The 20391-nt window shown below is 53.0% G+C and overlaps 1 protein-coding gene across 1 annotated transcript in view; it reads right to left on the reverse strand.

Annotated features, from left to right (window-relative positions):
• Positions 1–9041, reverse strand: part of Klf13 (KLF transcription factor 13) — a 50573-nt gene extending 41532 nt beyond the window's left edge. The window contains exon 1 of the mRNA XM_076544169.1: positions 8462–9041. Coding sequence (XP_076400284.1) covers positions 8462–9041 — 580 coding nt within the window. The remainder of the gene's footprint in view (positions 1–8461) is intronic.
• Between the last annotated feature and the right edge of the window lie 11350 nt (positions 9042–20391).

Below are 20391 nucleotides of genomic sequence, written 5' to 3' on the forward strand. Positions count from 1 at the left end.
TGTACAAGGACATTTAATCTAGGCCTTCAAGCCTCAGGGCTTTTCTAAACAGGTCACCTTGGGACAGACTGGCCAATGGCCACGGAGTGTGGCCAAGTTCCTGGTTAGCAAGTGTTTTTGTGTGATGAAGTTCAAAAATGAGAACAATAAACAGGTGCCCACCCCCACCCACAAGGGAAAAAAATTCTCTGGAAGTATGCTCTTGGTTTGTTTAAAACAATGCTGGAAAGGAGGGGCCTGTCAAAGATACATTCTGGCCCACGGTACCATGCTGTGTTCCACCAAATGTGCATGTGCAACACACACACACACACACACACACACACACACACACACACACACAAATAAAAACAATGACTACAGATAGGTAGTACTGAGAGCATTAGAATACATATACACACACACACACACACACACACACACACACACACACACACACACACACACCACTCAGAAGGAGCTTAAGTTCAGGGCAAGCCTGGGCTAAATAGCAAGACCCTAACTCCAAAAAAAAAAAAAAATCAAGGGGAAAAAAATGAGAACTGACTGGGCATATGGATACTTCTTTACCACAGCTCTACTTCCAAGTGAGGGAACCCTGTGCCTCCCTCAGGAGCAAGACTCATAAAAAGCTCAGCCACAGTGGTTGGGGTGGACCCTGAATTAAAACGCAGAAATAGAAAGCGGAGTGTCCATATAGCCACCATACCCCGGTTCCGGATGCCTGGCTCAGACACGATGCGGACACTACGTTTACCTGTCTTAGGGTGTCTACTGTTGCGATAAAACACAAGGCGACTCTAGGAAGAGTGAGTTTATCTTGGGTTTACCGTTCCAGAGGACTAGGTTCCATAATGGTGGGGCCAGAGGGTGGCAGGCACAGTGGCTGGATCTGGAAGCTGAGAGCGGAGGGCTCACACCTCAAACCTCAAGCAGGAAGCCTAGAGAGCAAACTCAAAATGGTGCCAGTTTTTAAACTCTCAAGGCCTGCCCCCAGTAACATGCTTCCCTAGGAAGGCCACATCTCCTGGGCCTCCCCAAACAACACTAACTAGGGATCTTCACAACACGTGTCCGTGGGTGGGTGGGTGTGCGTACTCACACAAACATTCAAGGGGTAAAGGCAGAGCTTTTGCTTGAGAGATCATCACTCTGGCTTCCAACAAGAACCTTAGACCTAATCCATTCCTGCCACCGAGAGCCAACAGCTGGGGTTCAGGTCCCCATTACACTGGCCTATGACCACGGCTGGAGTACACTCTGTGCCTAGGAACCTGGTGCCAGCTGCTTTATTGCCCCAATCCTGATACAGAAGTTGCACACACACACAGCCACCTTCTGAACTGCCAAGGTGGAGAGACATTTATTTCCACTTTGATGGGAAGCTGATTTCTTGAGGGAAAACCCCATTTAGAGATGTAAAATTAAAAAAACAAAAACCAAGCTAACAAATCCTACAGACTCAGGTATGTGGGCACAAGAGGGTTCTGTTTTCTTCAAAGTAGGTAGATTCTCATCAGGACCTTACAGGTGCTGGTGATACCAACCATGCAGACATAAGAGCAAGCCAACTGAGGGTATAGGAGGTCAAGCCAAAAACGAAGCCAACTACCTTTGAGCTGCTATAAATGGACCTGGAAGCCCTTTCATTACAAGCAATGCGCTGCTGTATTTGTCTGGAGAGGGCAGTGCCTCAAGTTCCCTCAGGATACTGTTAGACTTTATTTTTATTTACATTTATTTCTTTCTTTCTTTTCTTTTTTGAAACAGTTTCTCTGTGTAACAGCCCCGGCCGTCTTGGAACTCCCTCTGGAGATCAGGCTGGCCTCGAACTCCGAAATCCACCTGCCTCTGCCTCCTGAATGCTAAGATTAAAGGCGTGCACCACCACCGCCAGACTACCCTTTAACTTTGAGAGCCATCAACAAAAGCAGCGACTCTCAACCTCCAACACTTGTTCAGTCAAGGATGTAAGAACATTAGATAAAGAAACCAACCAGGGGTATGCAAGCGGATGAGCACAAGGCCGGTGGCCAGTCTCAGGGCAACAGCCCATGGGCTGGTTAGTATTAAGAAAAACATGTGGAGAGTCAACAAGCACCATCTTAACCATGTGATAGAGCAAGGGAACTAGTTGACATTCTTTTCCCTGCCAGTTCTGGTAACAGAGATGCCCAACATCACCAGTCACTTTTTAGTTTTGTTTTGTTCTGTTTTCTGAGACAAGGTTTCTCCAGGCTATCCTGGAACTCACTCTGTAGCTGAGGCTATCCTCAAACTCACAGAGATCCACCTGCCTCTGCCTCCCAAGTGCTGGGATTAAAGGTGTGAGCCACCACCGCCCAGTTTGATCAAACTTCTTGAAAGTTATACTTACTAAGTGTAAGGTATCAAATGGGATGTTCTCCAGGACAAATGGGCTCCGTTCTAAAAATGCCAGTGTCTCAGGTTAGAGAGATGGCTCAGTGGTTAAGAGTACTTGCTGCTCTTGCAGAAGACCTGGGTTCAGTTCCCAGAACATTCATGATAGCTCACAACCTGTAGCTCCAGTTCCAGAAGATCTGATGCCCTCTCCTGACCACCTCAGGCACTAGGAATGCACACGGGACACAACATACATGCACGCAAAATACCCATACATTTAAATAAATCAAAAAAAAATCTTTTAAATGTCAGTTTCTCGAATGGCCAGAAGATGGGCTGTTCTAGACGAAGTGTGTTGCCTAGACTGTGGAGATTTTGGGGACCCTTATGGAAACAGAAGACAGAGCCTTACAGAGAGGGAGTAAGGGAACAGAGCATGGCACAGTATCAACTGCCCAGTCTGGGGAGACACACAGTGCTGCTCACTGCCCCACCCCCTAGGCACCCGAGCAGTCATACAAACGAGGGCAGGGGTGACCATAGCTCTGTAATACCGAGGTAAGCCTTGCCTGCCTGTGTCACTCAGAATGCTGGTCCAAGAAGTGTGGCAAAGGGGCACATGGTAGGCGTGTCCAAACTCAGAAGCACACTGCCCAGGGCAAGCAAGCCCTTGATGCATGTACCCTCACCTGCCGTGTGGGCACTTTTTAACCATCCTTATTCGAAATGCGTGCGTCTACTAGTTCTACATGTGGCTGCACACTCCTGAAATCCGAGCTACCCAAGTTGACCAAAAGTTGAACGTCACCCTTGGCTACATGGGAAGACCCTGCCATGCAGGATATAAGTAAAGAAGATATAAGGTAAAAAAAACTCTTAGGGATGCAGCTCAGTGATAGAATGCTTGCCTAACATGCCTAGGTTTGACCCTCAGTACCACAAACACAAACAACCAACCCTTCTGAAGAAGTACAAAGAGGCCTAATATCCAGCATGTAGTCTGGGAGTGTCAGAGATGTGGTTGAGAAATGACATTGTCTCTCTAGATCCACAGTTCTCAACCTGTGGGTCACAATATTTACATCACCATTCCTAACAGATATTTATGTTATTTACCAAACATTTACATTACTATTCATAAGAGTAGCAAGATTACAGTTATGAAGCAGCCAACAAAAATAATTTTACGGTTTTAAGGTTGAGAAGCACTGGCTTTCCATGTTTTTTTGGGAACCATTTAAACTGCCTTCTCAAAGTACAAACCAGATACACTTTAACACTCGGGCACCTGGAAATCTCTGTGAGAATGCTGGTTTGTACAGGATCTCTAAGGCAGGCCCCAGGGCTGCTGGAAGCAGAACCATAGGGACCCCGGCACTGAGCGCCTCCCGTTTCTTCAGGTGTGTATTTAAAGGCACACACATCCACAAGTGCGTACGTGAGTCACTTACAACTTGTTTCCTCACTCGCCTTTAGCGGCTTGGATATAATTCACCTGTCCCTTTGCCCTGCTACATCTAAGAAGCAAGGAACCACAGGTGGAAGGTTATGCAGGCAGCAGGAACAAGCAGGACCTGGGGGCACAAAGGCTGCCACAAGCTCCTTCCCATGACTGCCAGGCAAGGCCCCTCTCTGGAGGACTGGAGGACTTCTAGCACTGTGTACCCCAGATCCGAGGCCTCTTCTGGAGTGGGCTCTAGCCTAGGACTTACTCTTGCCTGTCAGTACACCCCAGCCCCCGTCAGGCAAGGAGGCACACTTAACTGCCACCGGGACTGAACAGTGGGTGAGCACTTCCGAGGGCCTGGAAAAGCCAGAGCTAAGGAAGCCAGGAGAGGAGGCACAGGGCAAGTGGGAGCTAGCCTGGTCTGCAGAGTCCAATGTGGGTCTGGACTCTAGAGCTCTCCATGAGAAAAGAACGGGAAATAAAAACTCTTTTGAAAGGCGGTGGTGATACAGCAAGTCTCGCCCTCCGCCCAGGGGAGACCAAGAAGTGCAGCTGGTTCCTTGTCCTACAGGCCAACGGGCTCCACATGTGCTATAATCAGCTCGTGAGTAATGTCACCAGGTCTCTACAGAATCATCCACTCCTCGGCATCAAGACGGTCACCTACCAGGTAGACAGCACAACCAAATCCTGCGCTTTCCATGGGTGACAAGAGGTCACAGAAGTCATGGCCTGGCCATATAACTGACCATACCATCAAACACTCACACCATAAAGAACACTATTGTCTCCTTAAGTAAACACATGGAATGAACCCCGCAGAGGATCCTACTCATGCACTTCTTAAATGTCAATGCGGTATGCACACATGCAAATCCACAGGAGATGCCTGGAAAGAGACGCACAGTGCAGGTAGCAATAGGTAGCTGGGAGACAGTTCTGTGCAATACTTGTAAGGGTTCAGAAGAGACCACTGGCAGTCTGGGGTTTGGGGCAGGGCTAGGAGCCATTGGTAGAGGCATGTTCCTGGACAAAGGGCTGCCCATCAAGGAGCTTGGCTCTACCCTAGGTAAAAGAAGTCCTGCCTAAGGCGGGTGGTGGCGGCGGTGGTGGCGCACGCCTTTAATCCCTGCACTCAGGAAGCAGAGCCAGGTGGATCTCTTTGAGTTCAAGGCCATCCTGGTCTACAGAGGGTGATCCAGGACCCAAACTACACAGAGAAACCCTGTCTCGAAGGGGGAAAAAAAAAAAGAAGTCCTCCTCTCCAAGCCATCCTCTGCTCAGATAGACTGATTTCTGGGCAGCTAGGTTAGAGAGTGCCAGTGAGAAGAGGCCCAGCAGCATCTTGGAAAGGAGGCTCTGAGGTCAGAGCGCACTCCGAGGAGGCTGAAATACACTGTCCAAGAATCCCATGCAGAAACTAATCCCCACCTCAGTGGGGAAGGATAAATTTTCAGGCTAACCTCGACTCTGAATTAATTCAGGAGACAGTAAGAAGGATCTTATTGTACTTCCCATCCCCTGCTCCAATCAAGAGCCGGCGACCACAAACCTTACCCCTGCCTCCAGGAAGGGACTATACCCAACACTGTGCTTACCTTCCTCGGGGTACCTTGGGGGCCACCAAGTAGCCCAGCCCAGGCAACATACAAGGAGATATTTTGGTTCTAGGTGCTACAAGGATAACAGCATGAAATAGTTTTGAAAACAATTCTTTATGGGAGCAAAGAGGTCGTAGGAATCTATTCAGGGTGATGTCAGAAGACCGAGTGGACCACCATTCCACCGCAGGCCCACCAGCCACGCCAGACTCTCCAAATGCAGGAGAGCTTGCTCCTCAATGGAGTAGGCCTTCTGGAAGTCCTCCATTTCCACCTCAAATCCCCCAGCCTCCAAAACCACCTGCTCCTGGCCTTGCTATTCCTCCAAAAGTAAGGTTAGCAAATTCCCCAAGTATAAGCTGAGAGGTCCCAATTAAATAAACAAGTGGCTTGGACTTGTTTATTTGCTTGTTTTATGCATTTTCTGTAACACCAACTACCGAAATGCGAGAGGCAAGGGTCCACCGAACTACTAGGGAGGGAGGGGCCATTACCTCGTAGCTAAGCAGGAGGGGAGCTCTTTGCAAACAGCTGTTCAGGCGTCCATATCAGAGGACAGCCCTGGCTAGGGACCCTTGCCCTTCCCAAAGGCACTAAACATCAAGCCCTCACCCCAGCTTTCCAGGTGGTCATGGCACATGTCACAAAACCACAGCGAGGCTGGGGAACAGCTCCATATCACAGAGTTGCCGGCTACCTGCTAGCTAAGGTGGCTGTTATAATCACTCCTACCAAAAACTATCGTTCTCAAGGCCGGTATTGGGATGGAGCAGGCATGGCACGGCCTCAGTTAGCCACTGCCCGCTGTGACTCACACACCAGACCACATCCACGCCAGAGCCAGCGCCTATGCGGAAGCCCCTGGGACCACCTTGCTGGAATCTCCCCTCTGCCCAACACCTTCACCATTTCCCTTACGAACGTGAGTTAGTTAAGCGCTGCAAGATCGGGCAATGGCTTCCCAGGGCTTTTCCCGATCCGAGGCTGAACCAGACTCCACCCAGAGGCAGGCATCTGAGATGTGCAACTATCGTCATCAGACTCACCTGGGTACCAAATAAAATGCAGCCTAGACATCTGCAGACGTCCAATACCCCCACCTCCCCCAGCTCTCCCGAGGGCCTGGAACTCTACAGCCACCCGAAGGTGGCGCCTCCCTCTTATCTCGGCATACAAGGAGGGCGGCCCCGGTTGCCTACCCTTGGTCGCACAGCACACTATTGGCACTCAAAAAGAAGGCCGGCTCTATCCTCTTCTACCTGCTCTTGAGTTTCCTGGCGCTCCGGAGAGAATGGCTCCCTCCCCACTACGGAAGACGCGGTCCTCAGCGCCCCCAAACGTTTTCTAAACGCCAACTGAGACTGAAAGGAGGAGCGAGGCAACAAGGAAAAAAACATCTTGGACCCAACCCGCCCACGACGACCAGCCCCTCCCTACAGGCGAGTCCTCTGCCTTTCACCAGATCGGCTACCCGGTACTGCAAGTGGGAAGCCACGGTGAAATATTCTGCACCAAGATTTCCCAATCCGATAGTTGGTCGCCGAACACCCCCAAACCCCACCCAGCACTCTTGGTCCATCAGGTTCTCTGAACCCAGCTCTGCTCCTCCCCCACGGCCACACCCACCCCGGCGGCCGCTTTTCCTAGCAGAACTGGGAGCCCTACAGAAACCCCACCCACCTCCCGGGCTCTCACACACCATTAATTTTGGCTCTAAATGCCTGGAGATGGCCCGGCCTTCACTCAACCCCATCACCTGCCACGCGGTTTGGGCGGCCACAGCAAAGGGCTAGGACCATCCCAACCCCCACCCCCCACCCCGCCTCTGCGGAAAAAGTTCGCCTGAGAACCCCTAGCCTAGAAATCGGCAGAGCTCGGGCACGCCCCATTACAAACGGGCAGAAAGGCCTTGAGCTTTAGCCTCCACGGCCTCAGTGTCTTCCTGTGCTTTTTGGTCAGCCACTTAACTGTTTTAGCAACAACAAAAGTACAGCCCCTGGTAACAAAGCAACGCAACTAAGTGTTTTGTAGTGAACTTGCCTCAAAGCTGTAAAAAGAGTTCAGGATTACAGAAGAGTTTCCGTGAGCTCAAAGGAAATACAACGAAATGTTTGCACCGCTGTGTTAAAACCAAAAAACAAGGGGGGTGGGGGGAGGGCTTCCATATACGAGTCAACTACCGAGTTTGGGGCCCGAGCGCTGCGAAGCGGTGCCCGGAAACCGCAGAAGCGAGTGACCCTACGCCACCCCAGGTTGCCGGCTCAGGCGGGCGGTCCTGGTACAGGTGCCACCTACCCGCACCCAGCCCAGGAGCAGGTGAAAGTTGGGCCAGAAAGGGCGGTGATCAGAGCGCGCCTTCCTAGAGAAAGCGGAGCAGCCCCCTGCGGCCGGGCGCGCCCCCGCCGGCCGGATGGGCTGGGGCTCCTACAAAGAGCCGCGGGTGGGGAGCGAGGACTGGGACCGCCCCCCGCGTCGGCCAGCGCCGCCGCTGGGTCGGGTTGCGACAAATTAAACCTTAGAGCGCTGGAAAAATTACAGGAAGAAGAGAGCGAAGAATGTGCCGAGTGGCTGAAGGGATCTCTGTCCCCGGGTGAACTTCGCCCGCCCGGGCCGGCCCCTCCCTAGCCAGAGCGCGCCCGGAGGCCTGGGGAGGGGGGATGGCGAGGCTCCAGCCCCGGGAGCACCCACGCCCCAATCGGGGTGCGCCGACCGCCCCCCTCCCCTCCAACCACCTCGAGCGCACCTGCCCGCGCCGCCCGCAGCCCGGATGACGACATCTACCCCGCGGCCCCGCCCCAAGAACCCGGGAGGGGGCGTGCCCGATGGGGGCGCGGTCGCCGAGAGGGCGCCGGCTCCAAGCGCCCCGGCCAGCGTCACGCGAGGCCGGAGCGCCAGGGCAGGGGCGCGGCCGCGATCGCCCACAGCTCCCGGCTCCCCGCCCCCCCCCCCCCAGCCCCTCTAGCGCTGGGCCCGGAGCTCTGGGGGCGTGGCCGGCCCCCCGAGCAGTCCCTAGTCCGCTCGTTGGCGGCGTTCGGGCCGCCCCACTGACCTGTGTGAGTTCTCAGGTGCGCCTTGAGGTGCGACGATTTCCCGTAAACTTTCTCGCAGCCCGCGTAGTGGCACTTGTGCTTCCTCTGCGGGGACTCGAGGTCGGCGCGACTCCGGCCCCGCCGACCCCTTTGTCTGAGGCCGGGCTCGCCGCTCCCCGCGGGGCCCGGCTCCGGCTCCAGTGCCGCCTCGGGCTCGCTCCACGCGGGGCTGGGGGGCGCGGCCGGCGCGCCTGCTTGTCCCGGGGAGGCGGGCTCTGGGGCGGGCGGCGGTGCAGGGGGCGCGGGCGGCAGGCGGCAGGGGGTCCTCGCCTTGCGCGCAGCGGCCCCTTCTCTGCGTTCCGCGGGGGCGGGCGCGGGCGCCTGCTGGTTGAGGTCCGCTAGGATCCGCGCCACCACGAAAAGCGAGGCGCTGTCCTTGCCGTCGCGGCGCTCGTCAACACGGGGCAGTGTGGGGGCGGCGGCGGCCGCGCCCTCGGGCCGGGGCTCAGTCCCTTCCCGCGGCTCGTGCACGACTGCGCGGCTGGACATAGACACGAGGCACTCGGCGGCAAAGTGATCCACATAGGCGGCGGCTGCCATGCTGCGGGCTCGGGCGCGCGGTGCTCTCGCAGGAGTCGTCAGCGGCGCATCCGCACCCACGGCCTCCGGAGAGCGGCGGGGGGCGGGGGCGCGGCGCGCCCTCTTCTCCGGCTGGGCTGGGCTAGGCTGGGCGCGCAGCCGCTTCTGCCGTCACCCGCGCGGCTCCGCGTCCGCCTGGCCGGGTACTGGAGGGTGAGCGCATGGGGGGCTCCAACGAGGAGGGTCCGCGTGCGGCGTCAAGGCCCGCTTGTCTTACGGATGTCGAGCGGCGATGTTAGGCACGACCCCTGCAAGTTGCGGTCGCAGTTCCACCGTGCATTGTGGCAGGCGGGACAGCCTCCGTGCGCGCCGCGGCTCGGTGTGGGCGGACCGGCCCCGGGGGTGGGCGGGGCCGGGGCCACATCTGGACCCGACGTCAGCCCCCAGCCACATCCTGGCGGCGCAGGTTACAGGCGGCAGTGGCCGCAGGGAGCAGCGCGCACGAAGGGGGCGGGGAGCCTGGAGCGCGCACCAGAGGGACGGTGCGGTCGCGCGCCCGCGCCGGGGAGGGGCGTGGCTAGTGGCATTCGCGAACGCCATTGGCTCTGGAGTGCTCTAGCTCGCCAATCCGGGCCTCCAGAGGGCTCTACTGGCCGCGGGACCTGCGCGCGCCAGTGGGCGTGTCCCTGGACCGGCAGGAGGCGGGGCGGAAATCGGAGCCCCGCGCGGGGCACGGTGACGCACGACGTTCGAGGGTGGCGGGCCGCGGTGTAGCGGCGCAGGGCTAGGGCGCGTGCCTCCCGCAGCGGGAACCCCGCCGGGCCTTTCCGTGCGGGAGCTTTTGTGCGCAGGCAGCCGTGGGTGGCGCGAGAGGATGGCAACGCTGGGGAGGGCACCCCGTGGTCGCTCCGCCCGCTGGGAGCGCGGGCGAGGTGGCGTATCCGTCTCAGCGGGACCTAGGCGGCCGGCCTCGCCTATGGGCGGGACACTGCCTCTCCTCACCCCACCGCAGCGGAGTTCTCGGGTGGCCGGGCTTGTATTGCAGCCTCCGGCCACCTCCACACTCTGCCCCCATGGAGCTCCGGTCCTCGGTGCAGTCCTGGCGAGAGCCAAGTCACCACCCGGGCCGCCCCGCCCCGCCCCCGCGCGGCCGCGCTGCCCTTGAGCCTATGTTAACCTGGCTGGTGCGGGGCCCACCATTGCCAGTGCCGAGAGAGTGAGCTACGTGCTCGGGCTGCGGTCGCGGCTGTTCAGGGAACATGGGGCCCCTTCCTCCCCCTTCCTGCCCCAGGCCTGCTGCCAACTTCTCCAGGCCGCCCCTCTCCCACCGCGGTCGTGGAGGCTTCAAACACCACTAGCTGCGAGGACCCCGCCCAGGGCGCCCCACCCATCCACTGTCTGGGCCTCTAAAGGAAATGCTCGGCTGCGCCCCGCCGGGGCCTTCCAACCAGGCCACCTTGCTCTAGAGTCTAGACACACACGTTCATAGTCTTTCTCTCCAAACACACTAGGCCATCATCAGAGAAACCATAGCTTCCTACTGCCTTTGAACCAATCTTAACGCACTTTTCAGGACTCGGGTCGCAGCTGGCCTCCGACCTGTGAGAACAGGGTCAGCAGCCTCAGCTTTTCATTGTGGGTGGTGCCTTGAAACAAGTCAGCCACCATCAAGTCGGGGAGGCAGCCAGATGTCCACCCTAGTGGACTAAAGCAGGGGCAATCATCGCACTGGCAAAATTAAGAACCATGGTTCTGACTTCAGGTCCTCCGCCAGATTAATTGGGAGCCTAGAATTGAAAAGACTTTGACTTCTGTTAATCATGGGAAAGTGAGCAACTTGGAATTTTCAGTTGTGAAATTTATGTGAACGTCTGAGCACCCCTGAGTGCTAACACACACCCTCAATTTCCTCACTGTCGGGCCGCTGTCTGGTGGAGAAGCTGGATCAAGGCTCCGTAGGAGGGTCTCGACTTGGCAGAAAGGAGTCATCTTTGTTCCAGGCAGATTGTGTTGATGACATTTAAGAGACTGTGTCCTGACCAAGTGATGACTCAGAATGTTCCTCTGTTCCCACCACATGCCACAGACAGTCATTTCATTGGGAAAGAGCTGGCCCCTACACTGCCTTTCTGTCCATGTGTTCCTTCCTGACCCTCAGTCGCTGGGGGGATTCAGCAGTCACTTGTGCTGTCCTCGTGGGCTCTGCCTGCACCGGGGAACCTTCCTAGGACATGCACTATTCTAGGCATCGCATTCCTCCGACACAGGCTTCTGTGGTAGCCTGAGTCAATGGACCCTTACCCTGATGTGCCCCATCCAAATCTCCTTTAGATGGTGGCCTCCCAAAGGGTTTCCCCTGAGCCCACGGGCATTTTAGGTACAACAGTCAGCACCTCAAATGATTTCTGAGCAGTTGGCTCACCAAGAACTTAATGACTGGGGCCTCAAGCCTGGTCTTCCTTGTCCCAAGCCCAGATGGAAATGTCCTAGGGGTCCAGTTCTGTTCTCCGGTGAACACTCACTGTATGGTTCCATGTTTCCTTGCTGGTAGGATTTTGACAACAATGGCATAGGTAGGTGAGAGTAGGGATAGTTCCTTTTAGCTGGAAATGGGGAGAGGGGGAGGCAGATCAGGTGGACCGAGTGAGGGCAAGTGAGCCATGAAGAGACTAAAGATGGGTGAGGTTTTGGGGTGGAGGTGGGAGTTGTCTCAACTTTAACTGCCATTTGGAGCCTCTGAAACAACCTCAACTGTAAGACAAAAATCTCAACTATAAGACAAAAATGCACAGGAGAGGAAGCAGCAGCAGCCAGTAATGCTAAAAAGTCCCCCACAGACCCAATAAAATGGAAGCCTGAAATAGGAAGGAAATGGGTGGCGCTGGGCACCAGTGGAAATGGACGGCGAAGGGACTTGAAATAAGAATAATTGCACAAGAGTCTGTTCCCGGAGATGCTCAGATCCCCTGCTAGCCCTGTGCAGCCTTGCAGCTGCTCCTTCCTCTTCCTGAGGGGGGACCGCATCCATCTGAAGGAGATAAAGACTTCTCAAGCAGAGTGGCAGAGGCAGTGGCGCAACGCTGGGGTCAGGGTCAAGTGCGCATGCGTCTTCTGACATCTATAAGCCCCTTTCAGAGATTTCATGGCACAGGGAACCAGGAGCCTAGGAGAGGCTTTTGGGCTGAGCAAGCCAGGCCAAAGGGAATCATTAGCACGTTTTCACATCCATAGCTGCTCAAGTGTCCAATTAGCATACTACAGAGAAGGCCACACTGGAAGGTGCCACTTGGCACTGAACTTCTGATACATCTCAATCTTTCCCAGGCAAACAGGAATGAGCAGCTGAGCCGTGTCAAGAAAGCCTGCATCAGGAAATGCAAAGCCTCAATAGGTTTTTGGTTTGCTTTGTTGTTTGCTTTTAAAGTAAGCAGTAGGAAACAAGCCATGTAGAGAGAGGTAAACACCAACAAAACTACCAATACTATCAACAGGGGAATGTAAAAGGATACCACAATCTGCAAAAGGGAAATATGTGTGAAGAAATGGTAGGGAGTGAAAGAAAGAGTTCTTGGAGCTTTAAAAGAAAGTAGCCAGCATATAAATGACCAAGTCTTCAGGGGAAAGACTGGGAGAGAGCATTAACCAGAAAGAATTCACAACAGCATAAAATGGAAAGAAGAGAAGGGAAAAAATGTTAATTAGAGAATCAACCAGAAAATGCTTTAACCGTTTTTTTAGGAACCCTGACATGGTAGTTAGAGAAAATCATTGATGAATTAGTCCAAAGAAGGTCTGGACAATTGGAGACCATATGTTGGGAAGGCCATGGAGAGCAAGGGCATGAGAGAAGGTCTTCACACTGTATTTTATCACCCTTGAATTTCTGAAGATCAGGGAAAGTGGTCTGATGTTGGCTATAGTTCTTATACAAACTCAAGTCAGAACAATGGGCTGCTCCCAGCTGAGGTACCTGCTAGCATCAAAGAAACAGATTTGGAATGCTGAAGGAAAACTACCATAGTCTTCACCCAGCCACACGGTGAACCAAGCATAGGCATTCATCAGCAGGGATGCATTCTGGGAAAGTGTCTCCTTAGGCAATTATGTTGCTGTGAGCATTGCAGAGTGTGTCCATGCAAGCCTGAATGTTGTGTGTTAGTAAATACCAAGCTGTGCGGTATGTTTTTATAGTGAACAGAGAAAATATGAATCAATAGGGTTTTTATCCATAATTTGGATAACTGTACCCCAAAAGCTGTATTAAAGCCTTGGTTCAGTCTGTAGTACTATTGGGATATGGTGAGGCCAGAGATAGGGCTAATGAAACATGTCCTTGGGGATATAGAGACCCTAGACTTTCTCCTACCATTATCCCTGCTTTGCTGTCACCGTTGTTCTGGGACTGACATCTCTAAAACTGTGAGCCAAAATAACTATTTCCCGGGCTGGGCAGTAGTGGTGCACGCCTTTGATCCCAGCACTCAGCAGACAGAGGCAGGCAGACCTCTGTGAGTTCAAGGCCAGCCTGGTACAGTTCGGGGACAGCCAGGGCTACATGGAGAAACCCTGTCTCGAAAACAAGCAAACAAAGAAACAAAATTCACCCCAGATATTGCGTCATAGCAACAAAAGGAACACACTATTGTATAGCAATCTTTAAGTAGGAATATACACTGAACAATAAAAGTAACAGGTATCCGGCGTGTCTGGGCCATGCTTTTGGATGACTGTTAGCAGAGTAGGCTTGTACCAACACCCCAGGTAAGAAATTCATCGCTCTGTGATCACTGCCACAGTTGGCACGTTGGAAATGATAGGACTCTATTAGGGGTCCTTTTAGGGATCATGGTAGTGGATGTTGTCTGTAACCGATGGAAACTTCGTGACCACAGCCTGCCTGCATTTTTAGTTGCAGACGGTTTCAAAAAATTTCCTTCCCCCTTTTCACATGATAGGAGCTACCTGAGGTCCTGAGTCACCAAAATGAAGAGGACAAGAAAGGGGCATATGATCCAGGAAGCAGGTCACTAGACACGGGACAGAGGGGAGAGGAAGCTTCAGTCAGGAGCTGTCCTGATGCTTGCACACGAGCTTGGAGTGACAGCATCCTCCTCCATCAGTTAGAAGGGGCTGGCTGGGCTGCAGATCTTTGTTTCTGGCAAGCTGCACATCCATCATGAGGTGCCTGCTGTCAGCAGGTGGATGGAACAGCCTCTGTCTGCAGTGTGCTGGTTGCCATGGCAGAGGGAAAGGAAGAATGTTAACCTTGCGTTGTTCCTTACCTCCTCACCCTGTGCAAGACACAGCTCCTCTCTGGGTGGCCTGGGCCAATCTGAAGTGCCATTTTCATCTGGAATGGGAGGAATTCACCGAGACACACTGTGTGCCATCCACCCGAAAGCTCAGAACCTCTGAAGGATGACATGATTTCTTCACATAGCCCAGGGGGTTCCTCGTGGTCCAGAGGCTTATAACTTAGAAGTCAGTTGTCAGTGTTCATCCTCCGCTGTGTTTTCGGTGGTATTGAGAGACAGCGGAACCTTTATCAGGTGGGGCCTAAGTGTGGGTAGGTCGGTCATTGAGAGCACCAACCTCAGAAGGGATGAATGCTGTTTTCTGGGAGTGTCTGGGATGTTGTAGGGCTAGGGAGATGGCTTAGTGGTTAAGAGCACTTGTGGCTCTTGTAGAAGACTCAGTTTCCCTTCCTAACACCCACATGGTAGCTCACAACCCCCCATAATTCCAGTTCCATGAGCTCTGACTCCCTCTTCCAAGGGCACTAGGCATGCACTTAGAGCACAAACATTCATACAGGGAAAACACATAAAAATCAATCTCTTTAAAAAAAGTTGTTATAAGAAGACTGAACCTAAATTTCAGATGGCTCCAACTTCTTGTCTTGTCCACTACACAGAGGCACAGCCATGAGTATCCTTATCAGTGACCAAACTCATGGACTTTCAAAATTGTATAGTAAACAAACCTCTTTTCTTCATGAAGTAGCAGCCTCTGGTGTTTCGTTATAGCAACAACAACAAAAGAACTCACACACCTCCCCCATATATAACTGTCACTGTACAGCAGTGCATAGGGACAGAGTAACACCACAGTACAGCCCTATTCAGGGGATCACACAGCAGACAGAATCCTTAACAGCCTTGAAGTCTTGCTGAGCAGATATTGCCCCCACCATGAAGAAAAAAAATCTTCCTTCAATAGCTCTCAGGCCCCTTGCCCTACTCCCAGGGTTTCTCCTTTGCTGCTGTCTTCTTCAGCTTCTCATGAAGTGGACATTGGGGATTGTCTCTTTCTGGGGGACTGAGCAGGTCCTTCAAGCCACTTCCAATGTGCATAAGATTAAAGCAAGGTTAATTTTGAGTCCCAACTGTGCACCAACTCATGGCTGCCTCGATACTCCTGGTTTCTCAGAATGGAGTTAAGGTCTTCCCTGTGTTAGAACTCAGTTTGGGGTCATAAACACACACACACACACACACACACACACACACACACACACACACTCCGATCAAAGCATCTCAACAAGGCAGAACTTTACTACATATCCAGAGGGTGTGCTCAGAGGAGCAAGCACACTGAGATGAGTGCACTTGGCTTTTATTTTAACACAGGTGGTGACTGTGTCTTTTCCCCATTGGCTGGGGTCTGACTTTAGCCCTACCAGATTGTCTAGTTTTAAAAGAATTGGTGCTAGCCCAGCAGTGGTGGCACATGCCTTTAATCCCAGCACTTGGGTGGCAGAGGCAGGTAGATCTGTGAGTCTGTGAGTTCAAGGCCAGCTTGGTCTGCAGCGAGGATTCCAAGACAGCCAGGGTTATACAGAGAAACCCTGTCTCAAAAAAACAAAAAAAAGAAAGAAAGAAAAGAAAGAAAGGGAGGGAGGAGGGAGGGAGGGAGGGAGGGAGGGAGGAAGGAAGGAAGGAAGGAAGGAAGGAAGGAAGGAAGGAAGGTTCTAGAGCAGAGCATGGTGACACTTACCTCTAATTCAAGAGTAAAGCCATGTCTCTCAACCAACAACAAAGAGACTCCAGTGGAACACACACACACACCATGTGAGATTATATGAGAAAACAGCTGATTGTGCCCAGTAGTCAGAGCCCTATTTGACATGGAACCTTCCAGTACCCTGATCTAGGACTTCCCATGCTGCAAAGCTGTGAGAAATGGACTTCTACTGTCTGTACCCTCCACAGGCTATGCTATTGTATATATACATACATATATGTGTGTGTATGTATGTATGTATATAGTATATGTATGTTAAAGATTTATTTACTTTTTATATATGTTTATATTTCTTTATTTTATATGTCCCATGTGCCTGAGAAGACTAGAAGAGAGCATCTGATGCCCTGGAATTGGAGTTACAGATGATTATGAGCCACCATGTGGGTGCTGGGAGTCAAACCCTGGTTCTCTGCAAGAAAACCTCTCAGCCATTTCTCCAACCCTAGCTATGGTGTTTTATAACCCCAACCTGGATAGACTGGGACAGCATCCTCCCATGGGGAAAGGCCACGGTGGCTCTGAAGGCAGGAATGGACCTGAGCAGTGAAGCACCCATGGTTACCAGGGCCACTGGCCTAACGCGAGAAGACTGCAAACACTGGCAGAAAATGTGGGATTGAAATAATTAGAAAATGAAACAGGCAGAAAACTCTGCTTCATTGGAAATGTCTTCACTATGGTGATAACGAACCAAGGGGCCATAATCTAATCAGTTTTTCAAAGGACACTGAGGTGTGTGCATGGACGAAGAGCCACACCCACATCTGCCTACGAAGAAATCCAGAGACAACACCCCAAACTGAAAACGCCAAGTAGCAATGCTGCAGCCGGAGGGATCCTAGAAGCCAGCACCCCACTGCTCCTAATCCAGTGTTTTCCAGGGCTCTTGAGATGCAATTGATGTCCCTAATCAGTTGGTGTTAAGCCAAGGAGATAATAGGAGAGAATGTGAGCCAGCCAGTCAACCTGAGCCTGTTCAATCTTGGTCCCGAGGTCAAGGGTCAGAGACAGAGGTCAGGGAGTCCACCAGTCGAGGAGGTTAGAAACAGAGGTCTGAGGGACTAAAGGTCACAGGGCAGGGGTCAGACACGGAAAGCCAGAATGGAGTTCGGACACAAGTTAGAGACTGGAGGTCAGAGAGATCACAGACTGAGATGGGAAGCCTGGAAGCCTGACAGGGATGAGAGGTGAGGAAGCTTCCGGACTGTGGCTCACTGCAGGGAACAAGGGCGGTCTCTGGTTGCTAGAAGTGGCCCCTGGCTCACAGCTGACTAGAAAGGGGTCTTCAGCCCACAGCTCCAAAAACAGCAGATTTCCAAACAGCCACCTAGGTGTAGACCAGGACCCCATTCCAGAAGGAAACCACCCAGGCAGGTTGATGTTCATCTTTGTTGACCCTGAGCACATGACTCAAAGCACAAAACAGTGACCCCACAGTGAAAGGAAGAATGGTTTGTCTGAAGACCCAGAGCCATTCCTTAGGCCGCGGTGAGAATACATACCGCATGCTGTGTGTGTGTGTGAGCTGTGAGAATGTTCTGGTAGAAGAGGCAGACACAGTCTGCCCTTGGTGCTGGCCACCACCACACCTGCGTAGCCAGCTGCCAACTGAAAACAACTTTTTAAAATGACATTAGTACTGAGCGCGTCTAGGCTTTCTTGTCATTATTCCCTAAACAATGCAGCATGCCAACGCATGACTCGGCATTCCCTTAAAAGTTAAGTCACCTAGGAGCAATTTAAAGGACACGGCTTTGCATCTTACATGGACACTTGTGTTGCCTCGGACCTGGACTTTTTATCCACAGAGTGTCCTGGTGGAAGACAGAGGAGTGATTTATAACCTGATGCAGGAAAAGAGCTAAAATCAGAAACGTCTCTGGTTCCTTTGCAGTGAGGTAGGACCTGGGCCACCAGAGCTCCTATGATTTGCAGAGAAGAGCCGCCCTACCCCTACACTGGGACTTTGAGGGGACTGCATCTTTGCGTTAATTGACTCTGTCAGCACGAGGGATGGGCTTTCTTTTGGATCACAGTCCGGTCTCTTGGTTGCAGCTTTAGGCCTGCGGCAAGCAGCACTTTTGGGCGGGAGCAGGTGGTGAGGCAAATTCTGAAATTCATAGTTTGGGTCTGTAAATCCCCCCCCTTAACTTAAACACCTCCCTCCAAGTCCCACCTCTTAAAGGTCCTCCCTTTCCTGTCACCGCCATGCTAGGGGTGGAACCTTACACAAACACCTAATGACTTTGGGGTGTATTCAATATGCACACCACAGCGGCCCCGGTTATGATCCAGCATCCCTCCCACAGACCATATTACGGCAAAGCTCCAAAGCTTGAAGGGACACCAAATAGGAGGAAGCTGGGCTTGGCGACCTTTTCACTAGCATTCTCCTGGCCTGCCACTGTGTTTGAGTTTGGGGTCCATCTTTAACTGGTCTACCTTGACAAACACCAAGGTAGAAAATGGGTGTGAGGAAGAAAAACAAGAACGTGAGGAAGGAGGGGTTGGTGCCACCCAGGAGTAAGGGTTGTACTTCATATTATAGCGTTTCCTTTGGTCAGGATGCACGATGCCAGCGCTGGGCCCCATCCGCCCTCCTTGGCAGGGGACACACGGATCATCCTCAGGCATTCACAATGATATGTAACGGTTAGGTCAATCAGGACAAATGGCTGAGGTGCATATCAAAGCGGACACTGGCCCCTCCCTAGCACTCAGCACCCGTGGCTCCTCCCGGCACTCCTCACCCTACCCTAAGCCACTCCCTCCGAGGGGCTGGGCTTTGCTTCCCTTCCCCCAACCCCACCCCCCCCACTCCACCTAACCCCCCCACTCCCCCCCACCCTCCCACCCCGAGCCTGATGACCCCTGTAGAACTCAGCCATTTTGGCTTCTTGGCCTAGGCCACTTTTGGTCGGCGGGTTCTCCCTCCTGTGCTCTCTCCCACTCTCTCTTCTCATGGTCTGGTTTAGTCCGCCCGCCACGTTCAGCCTGGACTCTTCCTTATATCTACAATAAAATAAAATCTTCTTCTACCTTAGGTGCAGTCATGGTCTCCTTTCGTTCTATTTGTTTTCTATTTCTTTCTTTTCTTTTGGTCTTTTGAGACAGGGTACAGCCCTGTGTAGCCCTGGCTGTCCAAGAACTCGCTCTGCAGACCAGGCTGACAGAGATCCCCTGTCGCTGCCTCCCGGGTGCTGGGATTAAAGGCTAAAGGCGTGAACCACCACCACCCCGCTATTTTGTTTCGTTCAGTAACCTGGGGCAGGGATGACTGGGTTAGCCAGGACATTTCCTAATGCCTGAGATTGGCATCTCAGCTGTCATGCTGTGCCTGGGGCTCACTCATTAGCTTTGAGTTCCCCACGGTCTCTCCCCTCCTCTGCCTTTCTTCAGAGTTACTCCCAATAATACTAAAGGGTTGCCCACAGAGGGTCCCAAAAGTGTTGCCACCCCCAAATCTGGCCATTTGAACAAGATTGTTTGCGAGAGGAACCTGTAGTCAACCTTGTCTCAGTGGCTCAGACGGACCAAACAGAGCTGCGATTCCCCGGGGAGTCGCTAGAAAGCTGTTCTTATGTCCTGTCTCCCTGCCTTGCCAGTGCAAAATAACTCATCGAGTTTTCATGATGAAAGCTGACTTCACATCTGGTGTGCATTTACATGGAGAATGATTAAAACCAGAAGTGCTCCTGAGATGGGGCCGTCAGAAGACTGGATGACACTGAGGGTGTCTGCTGTCGTGGGACGGGAGCATTGGAGCCGACTTAGCGCCGTTGCATGAGCAGGTGGCCCCCACTCCCAAGCCTGGCACTGGCATCGACCCCACCCCCACCCCCGCCTCTAGTCACTATCCAGAGAGCTTGGTCTCAGTGACAATGCTTCCTTCTTGTGTGTGTGTCCCCTCCCCTCCCACCCCTTGGTCATCTGACATTCATGACATGTACTTCTCTCCCTTGGGTGGGTGCCCAGGGTCAATAGCTGCATTTCATGCTATTGACTCCCGTTTTTGCCAAGCCCAAGGTCAACAGTAGTGAGCCCAGCACATGTGCCCTTCTAACACACAAGGAAAGAACAGTTCCCTCCCAGCTCAGGGGTGAGAAAACCGGCTGGGGAGGAGACTTCTGGGAAGCTGCACACAGCAGGAGGCAGAGCCTGGACTGGGTCTAGAGTCCCTTCACCTCATCATGGAGTCCTCACTCCCAGTCTCAGAGAACCGGTCGACTGATGTGAATGCATGTCAAGTAGGCATGGTGTATATCAAACTGCAGGGTATATCAAATCGAGGACCCTGTCCAATGAGCAACCCTGTTGTTGAAGAACCTTTGGATTACTGTAGGCT

Source organism: Peromyscus maniculatus, chromosome 1 (assembly GCF_049852395.1).
Source record: "Peromyscus maniculatus bairdii isolate BWxNUB_F1_BW_parent chromosome 1, HU_Pman_BW_mat_3.1, whole genome shotgun sequence".
NCBI classification, from domain to species: Eukaryota; Metazoa; Chordata; class Mammalia; order Rodentia; family Cricetidae; genus Peromyscus; species Peromyscus maniculatus.